At 42.4% G+C, this 18,644-nt stretch overlaps 1 protein-coding gene and 1 long non-coding RNA gene across 18 annotated transcripts in view; one reads left to right on the top strand and one right to left on the bottom strand.

The window, feature by feature from the left end:
• Nucleotides 1-18,644, bottom strand: part of LOC118219299 (troponin T, cardiac muscle-like) — an 84,730-nt gene that overhangs the window by 23,400 nt on the left and 42,686 nt on the right. For 13 of the 16 annotated variants that reach the window (XM_035402388.1, XM_035402405.1, XM_035402387.1 and 10 more), the window contains 10 exons: nucleotides 18,208-18,219; nucleotides 18,085-18,106; nucleotides 17,764-17,824; nucleotides 17,383-17,499; nucleotides 17,211-17,288; nucleotides 16,635-16,748; nucleotides 15,998-16,110; nucleotides 15,085-15,175; nucleotides 14,490-14,530; nucleotides 11,911-12,531 (listed from right to left, as the gene is read on the bottom strand). The exons of 2 other annotated variants lie outside the window; for them this stretch is intronic. In XM_035402388.1, the coding sequence (XP_035258279.1) occupies nucleotides 12,486-12,531; nucleotides 14,490-14,530; nucleotides 15,085-15,175; nucleotides 15,998-16,110; nucleotides 16,635-16,748; nucleotides 17,211-17,288; nucleotides 17,383-17,499; nucleotides 17,764-17,824; nucleotides 18,085-18,106; nucleotides 18,208-18,219 (695 nt within the window). In that variant the 3' untranslated portion in view covers nucleotides 11,911-12,485. Of the gene's footprint in view, nucleotides 1-11,910; nucleotides 12,532-14,177; nucleotides 14,216-14,489; nucleotides 14,531-15,084; nucleotides 15,176-15,997; nucleotides 16,111-16,634; nucleotides 16,749-17,210; nucleotides 17,289-17,382; nucleotides 17,500-17,763; nucleotides 17,825-18,084; nucleotides 18,107-18,207; nucleotides 18,220-18,644 lie in introns of those variants that run through there. One more of the 16 variants, XM_035402380.1, reaches the window with a different exon arrangement.
• LOC118219322 lies at nucleotides 1,897-8,229 on the top strand. 2 transcript variants are annotated; one of them, XR_004763684.1, is made up of 3 exons: nucleotides 1,897-1,948; nucleotides 6,519-6,611; nucleotides 7,209-8,229. It is a non-coding gene; the product is annotated as an uncharacterized LOC118219322 (long non-coding RNA). The 2 variants fall into 2 exon arrangements; XR_004763685.1 differs by lacking the exon at nucleotides 1,897-1,948 and adding an exon at nucleotides 2,160-2,176.

The following is an 18,644-nucleotide window of genomic DNA, read 5'->3' as shown; positions in this document are numbered from 1 at the left end:
ATTTGCGCAAAAATATTCGAATTAATTGAATGTCTCAGATTTTTACCATATCCGATTAAGATAATAAAAAAGCGATTACTTACAACTTCCTTCACAACAACCGAATTTGTGTTCCTAAACGTAGTCGAGAGCTGTGTTTTTCCCGTGCTTTAATGGTGATTGATGACAGGTGCGCGGACATTTGGGTACTCTGTTGCAGGTGCGTTTTATATCCACAAGAGAGAGCCAGCATTCCTACTTTAATACAGACGGCCCCGGTTGAAGCCATCGTTAAGAAAATAATTAATGAAATGTCATAAAACAGCACTGTACCTTAAAATAATGACAACATTTTGGTAAATTTGGCATGAAGCTTTAATGTCAAACGTTTTACAAGCATGGCAGTTTGCGTTTTCATACCCTGGAGAAGTGGAAACTATTTAATGTTTAAAACACAAGTGCGTCCGATTTTCCAGGCTATGATGTGGATTATAGACTCCATATTAATACAGCTCCAGGCAGACAACTGACAACATTGAAATTTCCTCAGCGAAACATTAAAACTGTCTAGTAAAGATAAGAACTCTATCACCGATATGTCCTCAGTTAAGATAACCAACTCCCCATTGACACAGGCCAGGGAGAATAATTAACTCCCATACTGATATTTTCTCAGCAATATCATAGTGAAGATAATGAACTCCCACACCAACAGGTCCGCAGTTAAATGAACTTCACTATATACAGAGATAATCAACTGCTACTCTGATGCATCCTCAGCTAAGACAATCAACACAGCCTATTAACCCAGTCCCTGGAAGATAATTTACTCCAACACTGAAATTTCCTCAGGTTAGATATTCAACTCCACATCGAAACAGCCCAGCTAAGATAATCAACCCACCTATTAACTAGATGCCTGCATCCAGACCTGAGCCTGGCAGGGTCCATTAACACAGCCCAAGGAAGATAATCAACTGTCACGTTGTATGTTGTTGTATGGCATTTCATCTGCCCCAATGTCCCCCACAGATCCAGAGCAGGTGCTCTCCCTGTAAGGCAAGGTGAGACAAGAGAAGGACGGGAGTCATTCTGCTCATAACTTTAAACACAAAAACTCTAAAAAGTGTTATTTTATTTTTAAAACTGTAAAACACAAAATTATGTTCCAAATATGCGTGTGAGAGAGAGGAGACACTGTGTGTGTGTGTGTGTGTGTGTGTGTGTGTGTTCATTAACACAAGATACTTTTTCCCCAGTAACCTTTATATTTTAGTTTGTTAGCATGCCTAAGATAAGACACCGGGCCCAACTGGTCTGCAGCATGAGAGAGAGAAAATGGGAGAGAGGGGGCCCATCTCCTGTTTATGGAACCGTCCTGAACCTTTACAGAATTGCATAGAGTACTTCAAAGCACACGTCATTATCTCATTATCTGCTTGAGATTTATGCATTTAATTAAGAGAATGTTCTCTTCTCACGCGAAGGTCAGAATATGGGAGTTAGTCATTACACATGAAAACTGTTAAAAGAATACATTTTTAATCACTTATATTTTAGGGTATATAATGTAAAACAATTATTTAAACAGCATATTCTTCTACACCTTCTTGTATGGAAATGTATTACTCGTACACACAAAGGTTCTGCACAAGTATTTGTTGCCATGACTAATGGACCACTTTATTTGCTTTTTTTTATATAAATTTATATAACGAATGCTTCCTGAAAATTAAAATTAATCCATTTTTGGACAGTTTCCCCTTTATTCGAATAATTACGGTTTGACAAACCGTGACGCAATATTTGTATTTTTGAAAGCGCTTAAGGGATTTGTAGTCAATATGTAGTTGTGATTGCTGAATAGGATCTGGCGTTGGACTTCATTTCCCGAAAAAGCCATTGTCGAAACGCCATGCGGTGCCGTCTGAAACTAGTAAATATTTCCACACAACTGCGCGACCGAAAGGTAGGTTCATTTTTTGTCGCACCGAAGTTAATGTATGATGATTGCCACCTAACTTTAACTTTATTTGGAAATACACTTCGCGTTCATGTCCGATAATGTCCATACATTTAACCCAACTGGCGAGAAACAGTTTGCATCAATAAATGAACAAGCTAGCGAGCTGTAGATACCTTTAACTAGATAGCAAACAAGCTAGCTGACGTAAGCAAACTAGTTTGTTACAAGCAGGTATGCCAATCCCCTTCTGTTAATGTGGCTAATATTTAATGCTTCTCCTCGCGTCGTGAAGTCTGCAAGTCTCTATGACAAAGTTACGTTATACTCCATCATAAATGTGCCTTGTTTCCAGCCACCTGTTCTATTATTTCAACATCTATTGGCTAGCATTAGAAAAAAAAAAATTCGATTCTTTGTTTTGAGCGAGATTTTATTTATTTTTATTTATTATTGTTGCTTAAATAACTCTCTTTATAAGCCACTGTCCGTTTAGCTAATTAAACATGAAGGTCGGCATGTTTGCTTTCTCTGACTGTCCCTCAAATTTATATAAATTGTATAGCGGTCGTGTGTACAGTGGTCCACTTCTGTTAGCAGCAATAGCTAGCTTGTTGTCTTGGCTGAATTGATTGGTCTGACATTTTTGTTACTACAGCTTACAGTACACTTACAGATTGGCAGGCAAATGTAATATCTTTAGTGTCAGGCGTTATTCCATCTTAATGTTCCAGACTTTATTATTATTGTGGTGATGTATACAGTAAGTACTGTACGTATAGTGTATGTTGTACGCACAGTAGTGGTGACAACAGAAAGCCCTGTTTCATGCCTGGATGTAGACTAAATGGATGTGAAATTATGCCGTTTGTAGATATTGAGACTTGTGGATTGTTATATGAAATGTTTTCCTATTTTATGAATTTAGTCTGACACAGACACACACAGACACGCAGTCTCTCCTCTCTCTCTCTCTCTCTCTCTCTCTCTCTCTGTCACACACACACAGTCTTTTCTGTTACACACACACATATATATATACACACGCATGCGCACACACACACTCGCAGTCTTCTCTCTCTCTCTCTCACACACACAAAATCAGACTCTCCTCTCTCTTTCTCTCTCACGCACACACATCTATATATGCACATACACACACACACACACACTCAATCTCTCCTCTCTCACACACATAGTGTCTCCTCTCTCTCGCACACAGACACACACGCAGTCTCTTCTCTCTCTCACACACACACATACACACACACAATCTCTCCTCTCTCTCTCACACACACAACCATATTTATATGCACACACACCCCCACATATATATATATATATATATATATATATAGGTACACACACACAGTCTCTTCTGTCTCTCTTTCACACACACACACACACACATATATATGCACACGCATGTGCACACACACACACACACACTTGCAGTCTTCTCTCTCTCTCTGTCTCTCTCTCTCACACACACACACAAAAGCAGACTCTCCTCTCTCTTTCTCTCTCACGCACACACAGACACGGTCTCTTCTCTCTCTCTCTCTGTCTCACACACACACCTATATATGCACATGCACACACACACACACACACACACACACACTCAAACTCTCCTCTCTCACACACAGTCTCTCCTCTCTCTCGCACACAGACACACACATGTATGCATTGCACATGCACACAAACTCGCACACACATACACACACAGACACACACATATATATATATATATATATATATATAAAATCACAAATACACACACACAGTCTCTCCTCTCTCTCTCACACACACAACTATATTTATATGCACACACCCCCCCACACACATATATATACATATATAGGGACACGCACACACTCAATCTCTCCTCTCTCACATAGTCTCTCCTCTCTCTCGCACACAGACACACACGTCTTTTCTCTCTCTCTCTGTCTCACACACACACCTATGTATGCACATGCACACACACATAGTCTCTCCTCTCTCTCGCACACAGGCACACACATGTATGCATTGCACATGCACGCAAACTCGCACACACATATATATATCTCTCACACACACACACACACACACTTCTATGCACAGACACAATGTCTCTCTCCACTCACACACACACACAGTCTCTTCTCTCTCTCTCTCGCACACACTCTCCGTCTCTCCTCTCTCACACACACACCTATGTATGCACATGCACACACACATAGTCTCTCCTCTCTCTCGCACACAGACACACACATGTATGCATTGCACATGCACGCAAACTCGCACACACATATATATATCTCTCACACACACACACACACACACACACACTTCTATGCACAGACACAATGTCTCTCTCCACTCACACACACACACAGACTCTACCTCTCTCTCTCTCACACACTCTCACACACACATATATATATGCACACACACACACACACACACACACAGTCTCTACTCTCTCTTTCGCTCTCACACACACATATATGCACATTGCGCACACACGCACACAGACACAGTTTCTCCTCCTTCTCTCAATTCAATTTCAATTTAATTTGCTTTATTGGCATGAAATACAGACATACTTATTGCCAAAGCATACATATATAATATGTAAAATAATAATAATATTAAAATAATAATGGCAAATGTAACAATATATACAAATAACAGCATTGACAGCAACAGAAGTAAATCAATAAATATGTACAATGTTTATATGGGGTAGGTGGTCACTCACTGTCCCTCAGGTTATGGCAGGCTGAAATGAACTGTGCTGCAATTGGGGCTGTTGATCCTTCCCCTAAAAGAATTGCACATTTTTCTTCTTTTGATTTGTAATTAAAATTATTTATAATTTGGGATAATTTTTGGAAATATTTTTTTCTAATTTGTAAATATTTTGTGCAAGTAAGGAGGAAGTGCATCTCTGTTTCCACCTCTCCTGTCTTACAGTGACCACATATTCGCTCTTCTTTTGGTACCCATGAGTTTTTGTATCTGCCTATTTCAATTGCAAGCGTGTGGTCACTGAGCCTGTACTTGGTCAGGATCCGTCTCTGCTTTGTATCTCTGACAGAGAAGAGATACTCTGCCTGTGTGTATTTTCTATTTAGGGCCCGATAACAAGTCAGTTTATTTTGGGATTGTGTTTCTTTGTTCCAATGGTCCTTCTCTCACTCTCTCTCACACACACACTCTCAGTCTCTCCTCTCTCACACACACACATATATATGCACACGCATGCGCACACACACACTCGCAGTCTCCTCTCTCTCTCACACACACACACACACAAAATCAGACTCTCCTCTCTCTTTCTCTCTCACGCACACACAGACACACAGTCTCTCCTCTCTCTCTCACTCTCTCTCACACACACACACACATACATGTATTGCACACACACGCACACAGACACAAAGTCTCTCCTCTCTCTCTCACTCTCTGTCTGTCTCACACACACTCATGGTGGAACATGCACAGAGATAGTACATACAGTCATAAGGGTGTTGTAGTTTGTACACAGTCCCAGATTCACTGTCACCAGTTCTGCTAGCTCTCCTGTGCCTGGGGAGAGGAGGGGGACCATGCAGCTCCCCTGTCCCTTTAGGAGGAGGGGGGGGGGGGGGAGTCTCTTATTTTACACATGGGCTTTAAAAAATTTTATAGTCTTTGTTTTCATTCCTATCCAGCATTACTGTTTTTTTTTTTTTTTTTAAAGCAAAACGACCACACAAGTCTTTTAGGGTCCTCTTCCTCTTCATTGTTAAAACTGACTGTTCATTAAGCCTCTGAATGAGTGAGAAAAATTAGCTTAAATTAACTAAAAACTGCCAGTTATCCAAGTTACTCAGATATATTCCACGTATTGTACAAACGTAAACTCATCGTGTTCCGAACAAAACACGGGGAAGCGACCGCTTCCACAAGAAGTTAACGTCCGTTCAGCGTTGGTCTTTCTCATGAGGAATGTGGCTTGTAGTTTTACAGCTTTATGTGCGCTAACTGTTACTGGCTGCTAAAGTTCGCTTCATTTCAGCTGATTTACACAGTTTCTGATGTGATGCCTGCCTGAGAAGCTAAAAACAGCCATATCAGTCCACCAAGGCAACACACAGCTAATCCTGCTTAACAGACAGCTTAGTAAATACACATAAAATGTTAGCTAACTCAGAATTGAACTTTTGAAACTTACCGAAGAGAAAAACAAGTTGACGGTATCGGAATGTTCAAGACGAATGCGATTAGCGCCATTACAAACTCGGGTTGCGTGATAGCGTGCGGGCTCACGCACGTTTCATGACGTCTGATAATTGTTACAAGCGCATTGTTTACAAGGTTTTGGGTGTAGAATTCACACACACAGCATTACAGTAGAGCAAGTATCAGAACTCCACCATAACATTAAAGTCTATTTTTTAAAGGCTTTTAAAGTAGCACCATACACCGATTCCACCTATGCAGTCCTTCCAACTCCCTTTGAACAAAGATGTTCATGCATCTGTTGCATTTACATAATGTATGTTCATATGTAACACATTTTGGTGATTTTTTCTCTCTCCAGCTTGACTGCAGCCCAACGAGCTGATCAGGGTAGCACTGTGGCTATCTAACAGATGGGCTGACCATGCAGGAAGTCCCCAGATGGAGGCACTGTGTATGTATGAGTTTGGTTTTGTTTGTTTTTGTTTTTGTTTCTATGCACCACTTTTGGTGTATATTAGTGCATTACTACTGCCAGTCTTACATACTGCTACCTTTCTGCAATCAAATGAGTTCATTTGATTGCGTAGTAGTATGGGGGACTGTCAGTAGTAATGCACTAACGGAGAGTGGGGCCCCTGTCAAAATTTTTTTTTTTTTTACCTTCCGAAAATTTTGAATTTGCAAAAAAATATTATAACCCCCATGTTGTATTCTGGGAAATTCCGGGGGGCCAGATTGCCTGCCCGTCCACTCACACCACACACACACCTCCCCCACCCTTGGGGACCACCGACGTTGCTCAGGTGCGGTCTCGGGGACTCGAACCATCAACCTCTACCTCCTGAGGATCGGTTCAGCCCCCTACGCCACATACTCCTTCGCATTTATCGCACATTTTTTTGTGCACTTACACAGCACAACGGACAAAAGCTGCGCAAACTGAAAAGGGGAAAGCAGGGATTGAACCGCTGACCTTGGTAGTGGAAAACGAGAACCATTCCTCTGCACCACTGTAACTTTTTTGACTTTTTTTGTGTTTTTCCTGCAGTGACATGAAGACAGTCAGACCTCAGAAGTAGAAACTGAAGGGACGAACGGGGATTCGAACCCTGAAGCTCAGCGTTCCAAGCTTTGGACAATACCTTTACGCCACCATCGTGTTAGCGGTTGCGCGGCTGCAGAAATGGCCTGATGATGAGACAACCCAAGTATAAGCGAAACAAAGACGAAGGGGGGTTTGAACCCCCAACCTCTGCGTCCGTAGGCAAAGACAATACCGTTGCGCCACCTTCTCTTCTGTGAATCGGCCGGCTCTTCTGTGGGTAGAAGAAGATGGCACAACAGAAATATTTCCAAAAAAAAAAAAAAAAAAAGCTGGAACCCCCCCAGCTGTGGCTGGCTCAAATCTGCTGGGCGTGATGCAATGCAATGGGCTTCGTGGAATAGGGTACTCTGTCTTGCGCCACGAAACCCTTCAAGAATTCCTGGGTGCTCATCAGTGAACTTATTCTCAGACCCATCAGAAATAAACAGGAAGAGCTCAGCTTTGAATCACACAGATCCAGATTAGGTGCTCTCCTAAAATGAACTCTAAGAAACTGTGGCAAAATATAAACTGACACCCTAACACATTTTGGCTTCTTTAAATAAAGCTGTTGATTCATTGAAGGAATTCCTTTGCATTTGTGATTTATAATTAGAACAACAGGTGACTGACAAGTCCCGTTCAAACAGATGACCTAATTAAAGGTGTAATGTTGTTGCATCTTATAGGTGTGCATGAAAGTGATTAGTTGGTTATATTTTTTATGCCTTTGAATGTTTTCTTTCACAAGGATGAAAAATGAGATTTAATCTAGCCAGTAATGTACTATGGAGAACACTCATATTCTGTTTTTTTTTAAACTGCAGTGGATATGTATTGGGCAGAGGGCTTGTAAATGCATTTTATTTTCTTTTAAATAATGAAATGAAATTGTGTTTTGGAATTTTATTCTGCAATTCCACTTCAGTCTTGAAAGTTGTGCTGCCATTGCTGAATAAAAATAATGCACAATAAGAACAGTGAATTTCGGTATCAGTAGATCTTTATTATCACCAGAGGGCAACTTGTGTGCAGCATTAAAGTCCACATACATTTGATAACCACACAGAAAAATCGACTTGTACATTGAAACATTTTTCAAATCGGATTTCCTCTGTTGTAATGCCATTTTCTATCCAGCAGAGGGAGGCAAACCCATTACATTGCATTATTCGGCAGACGTTTTTATCCAAAGTGACGTACAATAAGTGCATAAAGAAGGTCATTGGAACAACTACAAAACACAGATCCAATAAGGCACAATACTCATTTTGTAACAGTTATTCATAGCCATGAACACATTAAGTCCAGTTCACACATTAAACATTACTCTGACCTAACGTCTGCTAAGTAAAACTAGGAGGCATGACAAGCTACAACATTAAGATAATGTTACAAAGTACAGTATGAGTGCTGGATGGCAGTACAGGTAACATGAAATTGGCACAGGAGGTACATGTGTAGCATAAAAGAGGGGAATTTAAGTGATAAAAAATTATCCCAGATTCATCCGTATGGCAGGGGTGCAAGTGGCCCTGTTTCCACAGAGCGAAGTGGTCGAGCTGGCGTGTAGGATTGAATCATGTCCTGTAAGTAGCCGGGGGCCGTCCTGTTGGCTGCAGGGTAGACGAGGATCTGGACTTTGAACCTGGTCCTGGCAGCGACCGATAGCCAGTGGAGTGAACTCAGCAGAGGAGTGACTTGGGAGAACTTGGGAAGGTTGAAGACAAGTCGGGGAGCAGCATTCTGAATCAGGGGACATATGAAGCCCAGCACCGATGCCTCCGAAGCACTCCCCGAGTCTGCTCAGCTCCTTTAAAACAGAAGGGACCAGCTAAAAGCATTTAAAAATAAGATACATTGATAATCAAACCAATGTATGTGAAGTGAGATGCATTACATTACATTACAATCTACAGTACAATCTACATATTAGGCTGTCATTTAGTTTTTAGTCACACACTAAACAGAGGTAAACCAGTGAAATGTGTGTGTGCGTCTGCTACCCTGGAAAAGTGAAGACTAATCTTAATCCTTAACATGCAGGTGATTTACAGCAACGTGCACACAAACACCCCGAAAATCAGTTTTAAACAATATTCTGATTAAGCGTCTGCATGGTTAAAAAAACACGATTTATCTAATACCTGGGTTTTACTTGGATTCTTTTAATAACCATGCAAGGCGAATTAGTTGTGTCCAAAAATGACTAATTACTTTGCATCGCTTTGCGTGATGCTTCTGCTTCTTCTTCTCTTTGTATGATTCTGGCATTTATAACGCTTCCAGACTCACTACTGCTGGTCGTTAAAAAACCTCAGCTGATCCTTAGATGCATCCGTGCACATATATTCCAGCTGCATACAAACAAATCCAAGTTTCCTGTCAAATAGTTACTGCTTCTTCTGGTCTGAACCAAGCAAAGTTACAAAAAAGAAACTCCTAATTCTGAAATTTTACATTTACATTCTGTAGTTTACATTATAATAACTTGTTCAATCGTCGCAGCCATGCCACACTGTCATACCCACATGGGTGTTTCCCTACCATCTTTAAACATCTATTAAACCCAAGTCCCTCAGACGTAATCTTGCTGGTTTACCTGTACTGATTCTTCCCCCCCGCATAAAGATATACAAACAACATCCAGTTCACTGCGTTTGGTGAACTTTCGCATGCGCAGTTTTAAAGGCCGAAATTTAAAGACGACTTTACTACGTTTACATGCGCAAATAAATCGAAAATTTGCGCAAAAATATTGGAATTAATTGAATGTTGCTCAGATTTCTATCATACCCGATTAAGATAATAAAAAAGGCGATTACTTACAACCTCCTCCACAACTACCGAATTTGTGTTCCTAAACGTAGGCGAGAGCTGTTTTTTCCCGTGCTTTAATGGTGATTGATGACAGGTGCGCGGACATTCGGGTACTCTGTTGCAGGTGCGTTTTATGTCCACAAGAGAGAGCCAGCATTCCTACTTGTTTAATACAGACGGCCCCGGTTGAAGCCGTCATTAAGGAAATAATTAATGAAACGTCATACAACAGCACTGTACTTTAAAATAATGACAACATTTTGGTAATTTTGACAAAAGAATCTGCGCTGATGCACTCCCATTCTAAATGTTACAATGATAAACCCTTAAATCGAGTTTGAAATGGTGGCATGAAGCTTTAATCTGGCAGTTCGCGTTTTCATACCCTGGAGAAGTGGAAACTGTTTAATGTTTAAAACACAAGTGCGTCCGATTTTCCAGGCTATAATGTGGATTATAGACTCCATATTAATACAGCTCCAGGCAGACAACTGACAACATTGAAATTTCCTCAGCGAAACATTAAAACTGTCTAGTAAAGATAATGAACTCTCTCTCCGATATGTCCTCAGCTAAGATAACCAACTCCCCATTGACACAGGCCAGGGAGAATAATTAACTCCCATACTGATATTTTCTCAGCAATATCATAGTGAAGATAATAAACTCCCACACCAACAGGTCCGCTGTTAAGTGAACTTCACTATATACAGAGATAATCAACTGCTAGTCTGATGCATCCTCAGCTAAGACAATCAACACAGCCTATTAACTCAGTCCCTGGAAGATAATTTACTCCAACACTGAAATTTCCTCAGCTTAGATATTCAACTCCACATCGAAACAGCCCGGCTAAGATAATCAACCCACCTATTAACTAGATGCCTGCATCCAGACCTGAGCCTGGCAGGGTCCATTAACACAGCCCAAGAAAGATAATCAACTGTCACGTTGTATGTTGTTGTATGGAATTTCATCTGCCCCAATGTCCCCCATAGATCCAGAGCAGGTGCCCTCCCTGTAAGGCAAGGTGAGACAAGAGGAGGACGGGAGTCATTGTGCTCATAACTTTAAACACAAAAACTCTAAAAAGTGTTATTTTATTTTTACAACTGTAAAACACAAAATTATGTTCCTAATATGAAGACTAGGAGATTGTGGCAAAACATGTAAACTACTCTTGTTTCATTTAATGAATGCTTTTGCAAGTGTGATTTCTGATTTGATTCTGATTTGAACAAGTGATTCGAATTGTTATCCTCCTATTGTCATATTCCAGTGGTTCAATCATTAAATTCCAGCCTCTGAAGTTGGATTGTGCTGTCATTGTTCAATTAAATAACATTAAATAAGAACACTTCTACTTTCATTAGATCTCTATTGTCCCCAGAAGGCAATTCATGTGCAGCATTAAAATCCACAAGTTTGACAACCATGGAAAGATTCACATTACAAGGACAAGGAATAGCTTTAAAGTTACAATATGTATAAAGGAGTAAAATCAGTACAGAATACAATTCAGTATGGATACATAATGTATGCTGCTGCCATATCTACTGTATTAAAGCCCACAGACATATGTTGTCCAGTTTTAGTTGCAGTTTAGTCGCTGGAGGATGAGCATTATCTTTCGAAAAGTGTGGGCTAAAGAAAAACACGAACAAAATAAATGACAGTTTCTCACTTACAAAATTACCACATATAATTACATTTGTATTTAACGCTTTGCATTGTAAGTTCCACTCATATCGTCTAGTGTGTTTTAGTACCTAGTAGTGTAGTGAGTATCTGCACATCCAAATATGAAGACGCCTGGTGGACAATTAATAGAATACATTTTGAGAAATGTGAAGAAAAGTCAGGAGTGTTTATTACAACAACACACAGTAATTCCTGCAGGGTTGTGCTCAAGAATAATATTACAAAGTATTAGCAAGCCTTAATAATTGCCACAAGTGGTGGTAGTTCTCAAGGACAACACTTGCATGACTGCAAAATGAGAGAACACCACAATAACCACATCCTGACCAAACATGATGTATAATTGACTGAAAGTACAATTAATGTACAATTATGAATGGATAGCTCAACCTCTCCTCTGTACAGCCTTTACAGTGTAATGAAGTACTCAGCCTTGGAGTGACAGAGTCAATATTCCTCAGTCAATAGAAGTATTTTGTGAAGTATCGGGCATGATACATTAATGAGATGCTAAAGGGCCAGCAAAACATCAATAGCAGGTCGCAATTCGACATGCGTTCACTAAAAACGCAGGCAGCTCAGCCAATGCAGGGATTCGTTTATTGTTTGAACACACGATGAAGCGAAAATAAGTCACGTCCTCCCATCGCCGCCGTTTAACTGAACAACCTCGCGTCTTCCGTCCTCCGAAACCTTCGTCTGCCACCCGCTGCCGACTCTTTACCTCAGCCGGCCCCCCACCTTGCCCTTGCCGCGACCTTTGGCGCTGAAAAGAAGAAAGGAAGAAAAAAAAAAACCTTGGAGATCAAATCAGATCTTGATGCACAAATGCACCTGACATGTATCTTCATGGCCAGCAGGTGTCACTATACTCCAGCATGTTAGCCTATGGCAAAGTAATGTTCCAGGTTCATGCCAGTGGACTGTGTAGAACTACTCAGGCCTCACAGGCCTCATAGCGCTGGAGTTTTACCCCCTTTCAGAGTTACTTAATCATTTTGAAATTTAAAATGGCTTCTCGAATACACCACCGGCCACTGTGTTCAGGGTGTGTTTTGGACCCTTCATGGGAGGGTGTTTATTAGTCGCCTGCTGAAGTTTTGGAAGACGTCCTGCAGGGCGGGGCTGTTCCCGGAAACCACTTACGGTGTGGGCGTGGCCTTTCCTGAAGGTGGGTGGGAGGGCGGGGAGGGGAGCCCCGCCCTCCTATGACTTTGACGGACGGATGGAGTGAGACACGACGACACACAAACACGAGACAAGGCTCCGGCACAGCGGCGGATGGAGAACTACGGGGAGGGAGCAGGGACTGACCGGGAATAGGATGACCACGTCCGCCGCACAAGCATGTCCCTGTAGCGCTATTACAACTGTACTGCTGCACTGTGCGGAGTTAATTCAGTTTCTAGGGACATCTGATGCATGATATAATGGTGAATCTAACTTTGGTGACGAATTGTAAGCATGTCCAATGGAGGGATTTGTTCTGGAGTATTTAAAGACCCTGTGAAATAACTCTTCTCTTGCAACCTACTCATTAAGCTCCAAAATAGATCTGGACCATGGTCATCCCAACCCTAGGAGGGCAGTGTTCTAGATGAAGAGGGAGAGGGAGAGGCCATGTGACGGATCAGCTGAATTAGGATGCTGCGGCAGCATCCTGGCTTTCTGCTGTCTCCCTGCCTGCTGATTGGAGCAGACTTGGTCACATGCCCGCAGCTCACTCAGGTCATGTGATATTAAAGGGCCTGGAAAGAGGTTCTGGGCTGCACACACCTCCAGCAGGTATCCATAACGACAAGAAACTTTATTTTGTCACTGATATCAATTTTTATTCAAGGCGCCCAGATATGATGGAACCAACTTCTTCATTGCGGCTGAGGTAATGTTCTAAGTTTGCTTGCTATTTCAGGGTTCGGGCCTGGATTTTGTCCCTTTTTTTCCCTTCTGTTCCTCCGTAAAGCATCTTTGTGACAGTTTTCTGTATAAACCTCGATACGACTAAAATTAATTTGATACAATTGAATTTGATTTAAGTTGATTTAAGTGCTTAACCGTTAAATGAAAGCAGTAGAATACACAGTTAACTCACTTCACCTGGTTTCTTTGGCCTGAACCAGCTGCCGATTTTAGGGAGGAGGACAAGGCCAGAAGACCCAGTGGCTTTCCAGGACCAGGGCTGGACAGCCGCCTGTTTTAACTGCTGAAGAACTAAGCTGGAGGAAGTGGCTTTGAGATACCTGCTCAAAAGTCCTGTTTGGCCCAGAGTCAGGTGGGACAGGCGATGTGAGGGACCAGGTTGCTCCTGACAGGGCTAGCCGGCCTCACGGAGCACCCCGACCGATCTGAGCGCGCTCAGTCCAGGCCCTTTAACATAGGGAGGATTCCGCCAGCGCGGCGCCAGGTACTTACCTTTGGTGATCGGTGACCCGAGCCAGAAGCTGAGCGATCTGTAAAGGGACAACACACAAACGGAGGCTTCCCTGAGCGACAGCGTTTTCAGCCAATCCTGTCCCGCCCTGCCAGGAGGGGGGCGGGACCGAGGTCCTAGCAAGTACCTGTCACCTGTCACCTCCCACACCTGGCCCTGAGTGTGGCCATGCTTCGGCTGACCGAATGACCATCCTTCTGACCAACCGACTGACCAACCGACCGACCGACTGACCAACCGACCGCGCACTTGCACAGCAGAGGCCACACCCCTCAAGCCACACCCTTACTTACAACTTCTGCTGCTCAACGATTCGGGTTTGGAGCAAGTTCATCTGAAACCCAAGCCACAGTTTTAGACAGGCCTGTCCTGTCAGTTAAGGTTAGCATAGAGAAGTGCTGGATTGCTGATTGGTGCTGGAAGCTCCAGTATTACTTTTACATATCGTTCACTCAGGCAAACTCACAATGTTCAAAACGGTCTGAGCGTAGGTGAAAACACAAGTTAAAATTGGCATGTATAGCTCACACATTTCAAATGACATTCACAAATGACCCTGAAAAATATTCAAGTACAATATCCAGAACATGAGTAGATTAAGAACCAAACATTTAAATCACAAGTAATGTCTTATTACAGTGGTTTAGAATTAATGACACGTCAAATAATTTTAAGAGGTGATTTAACACTTAATAACGCTTGCCATTGAATTGCCTCATAATTGCCTGAATAGATACGTAGCATAAGTCCTTTCTCCTATTTAATGTGATATCAGCTCATTGGGTGTTCATAATAGGAGCTCAGGTCAGTACATCTACTGTAGCCACAGTAACGGCAATGGTGGTGTCATACAAGGTAACCATGGCGATGGGCTGGAGTGGTACATACGTCGTATTTCTGTCTCTTCAGTTTTTCGCCAAGGTCAAACTTCTCCGCCTCCAGCTCCATCATCCACTGCCACAGCTCACTGGCCTTCTCCCTGCGGGAGGTCACATGATCAAAGGAGCACGCTCAGTGGAAAGCTTCCTGTTCAGAGTCTATACTGTGTCCGTTCAGAGCAACAGTCTCCATAGATTTCACTTCAAATTGTGTAGTATAAAGTTAAGGAAATGGTAATATGTCAATAACAATAATAATAATAATACAAGTAATAATATACTTTATTGACCCTGTAGAGTGATTTGTCCTCTAAATTTGACCCATACTAGTTAGCAGTAGACAGCCACAGTGGAGCACTCCAGTTCAGAGAGCAGTACCTTGGTCAAGGGCAATGGCAGGGGTATACCTAACCTTACATACTTGTTTATTATAGTAAGAATAATAATAATTATTAAACCAATATTAGCTCTATTTCTTGAGGATCTAAAAGGATGGGGTTGTGTGCTTTCAAGAGATCAGCAGTGCATTCTGGGGCTAGGCCAAGCTTCGTCTTAAAAATAATAATGGCACGTAACAACAGCAATAGTAATAGCACTAATGTCACAGATTATATCAGCTTGGCAGGGGATTTTGAAATCATTGAGCCTGGCAGCCCCCCTCACAGTCATGCCTCAGTGTTCGCCATCATCGGTTAGGCCTCCCGTTCTCCAGACAGCTGCGGGTTCAGATTTCTGACACGGTCTTGTCACTGATACACAAGACCAACAACCCCGACCGCGTCAGTTAAATATTTGGCTTTGTGAAAAAGAAATGAGCCAAAAGCACTGGGCCCGAGCCGGGTGCATGGGGGTGAGAACTCAAAACGAAATTAAATTCATTTTTTAAAAATGTGCGCGTGCGAAACACCGCGACGACCGCGTACTTCAGCTTGTCCTCGTGCAGGTGGTCGATGTTAAGAGGCTTCCGTCTCTCGGCCAGAATCTTCTTCTTCTTCTCTCTCTCCGTCTGCTTCTTGGCTCCCTTCCGACCCTCGCCCTGCCGACACAGAAGAGACAGATTCGCAGAACGGCGTGTGACCGGAATCGCAGGCGCAAAAAAGGACAAAGCAAATCGAGACTAAGTTGGGATCCGACTGAGATTTTTGAAAGTCGTAAAAATGACTGACAAAGTGAAGTACGGCCAGTTTTTTCTGGTTCAGAAGAGCAAAGGTTGCGCAGGTGAACATAGCTAAAGCATGACGATTCTGTACTGACGTCAGGAAGCCATTTTAACGCAAGGAAGTTGACAATACATGGAGCAGCCAGATCAGAGAAGACAGCAACTCCACAGGGAGTTCAACTCCAGGCCTGACACAGTGCTGGATGCTCTACCTACCTTCTCTAGTCTGTAGGTGAACGATGAGCCTTTTCTCCTCATTATGTATTCTTATGTTCTAGATGGGCTGAATGGCCTGTTCTCCTCATTATGTATTCTTATGTACTTATGTTCTGAGTGGGCTGAATGGCCTTTTGTTCTTATTCGAGGCGCTCTAATTGGTCGAGGATCAGATGCGATCTTACCTTCTGCTGGATGCCGGCGTACTGCTGGGTCATGTTGGTCAGGGCCTTCTTCTTCTTGGCGTCGTCGTCGTGCTTCTTGCGATGTTCCTCTTGCTCCTTTCTCTCCTTCTCCTCCTGCCGGAGAGAAAACAGCCATTACCCACACCTCTGTGCGCCGTTGCCAGGCAATGGCCGTGTTTTAGGTCCGTCAAAGTTTGGCAATGTGCTCTTTAGTCTGGATCCAGTACAAATCCATCCATAACTTTGACTCAAGAGTAGAATGAGAGAAATTTGGGCTAATGTTGAGGTAATGAAATACTTCAGCAAGAAAAAAGCTCATTGCACAGAATAAGTAGCAAAAGAAAACACAAAGAGGCCATCTCCCTGTGATCCCAAAGGTTTCTTAAACAGTGGTGCATAAGCTTAATTTTGGTTGAATGAACAAATTAACGCTTCCATTTAATCACGAGTCAAAGTCAAGGACAGACAGCTATTGAATCCAGGCTTTGGTCTAAGAAATGAACCACAAAACACTTCCTGTGTGCTGTAGATGCACTTCCTGTGTCACGGCGGGGCGAGAGCAGGGGTCTGACGTACCGCCAGCCGGGCCTGTCGTTCCTTCTCCCTCTCCGCGCGGATTCTCTGCTGCTCCGACCGCTCTGCCCGCCGTTTCTCCTGCACAAGCGCAACACGACACCATCCGTCACGCTCCCACCCACAATGCACCGCTCTCCCACTGGCCCTCGTGCGGGGAGGCGTGGGGACTTACGATCCTGCTGACGAGAGCCAGCAGCTCTTCCTCGTCCTTCTTCCTCTGGATGAAGTGGGCATCGATCAGGGACTGAAGCTCCTGGAGATCCTTATCCAGCCTCTTCCTGTGGATGTCCTGGCAGACGGTGAATAGACAGCATCATACACACAACCTCCTAAAACCCCTATACCAGACACAAAGACCCCATAAAACCCCTACACCAGCCACAAAGTACTCATAAAACTCAGATACCAGACACAAAGTCCCCAAAAAGCTCAAAGGCCCTTCATCAAAGTTCCTCACACAAGTCCATGTCAGACACAAATATCACATGCATGTACCCAAAAGCCAGTAGCACGAAAAAAGAAGATTTGACAGAATAAAAGTGTTCCCACTCACATCAAAGTCCACTTTGTCTCCTTCTGGGATTTTAGGTGGGGCGATATTTGGCACGAACATCCTGCAAAAATTAAAATGCATAAATTTTACTTTCAGAACACCTGTACTGGTTAAATGACTTTTCAATGCATTTCACAAACTGAAACGCATATAATAATTTATTCATCGCATGTCACAATTTCTACAGACACGGCTGAAATGATGAAATTGTAATTTCAACCAATTGTAATTATGAAATTAAATTCTAACTGCCATTTCACACACAAATTGGTTTGAAAGGGACCTTTATGTTAAATTGAGAAATAATAAATACAAACTTACTTTGGTTTTGGCCTGGATTCATCTGCCAAGACATGGAAATGTAAGTTTAATGAGTTTTGTGCCAACTTCAAATTATGAAAGAATTTGCGTCAACGTCATACTCAGTTTTAAATGTAAACTTACCTTCGGTCGGTTCTGCAAGTCAACAGGGTGGAAATTGAATTTTTTGTGGAATTAAATAAAAGCAGAAAAAAGCATCAATTAAAACCCATTTTAATTACAGGTTAACATAGCATTACTATTCGCCTGTAGTTTCTCCATCAGCTGGAGCTATCATTGCAGGGAAGAGAAATAAACGATCGTCGAAAGAAAAGCAAGATTGCAAGAGAAGTTACACACCATCTTCCGCTGAGCAATAACACATAAAAAGGTAAACAGTGATATCGTGCTCAAACCTGCACAGGCAAATATGATGTGAAGTACAAAACTTGGCAGTCAAATTATCCTTTCTGAGAGGGCTTTTGTGATGGGCGTAAAAGGATTTCATTTTTGAGTGGTCAAGTCCAGGCAATTATCGAAAGCTGGTAGTAGCAGAGTGGAAGGCACCTATGCAGTCAGCC

The sequence above is a fragment of the Anguilla anguilla genome, chromosome 19 (assembly GCF_013347855.1).
Source record: "Anguilla anguilla isolate fAngAng1 chromosome 19, fAngAng1.pri, whole genome shotgun sequence".
Classification (NCBI taxonomy): domain Eukaryota; kingdom Metazoa; phylum Chordata; class Actinopteri; order Anguilliformes; family Anguillidae; genus Anguilla; species Anguilla anguilla.
Note: the sequence above shows the minus strand (reverse complement) of the source record. Positions and strands in the feature narration are given on the sequence as shown.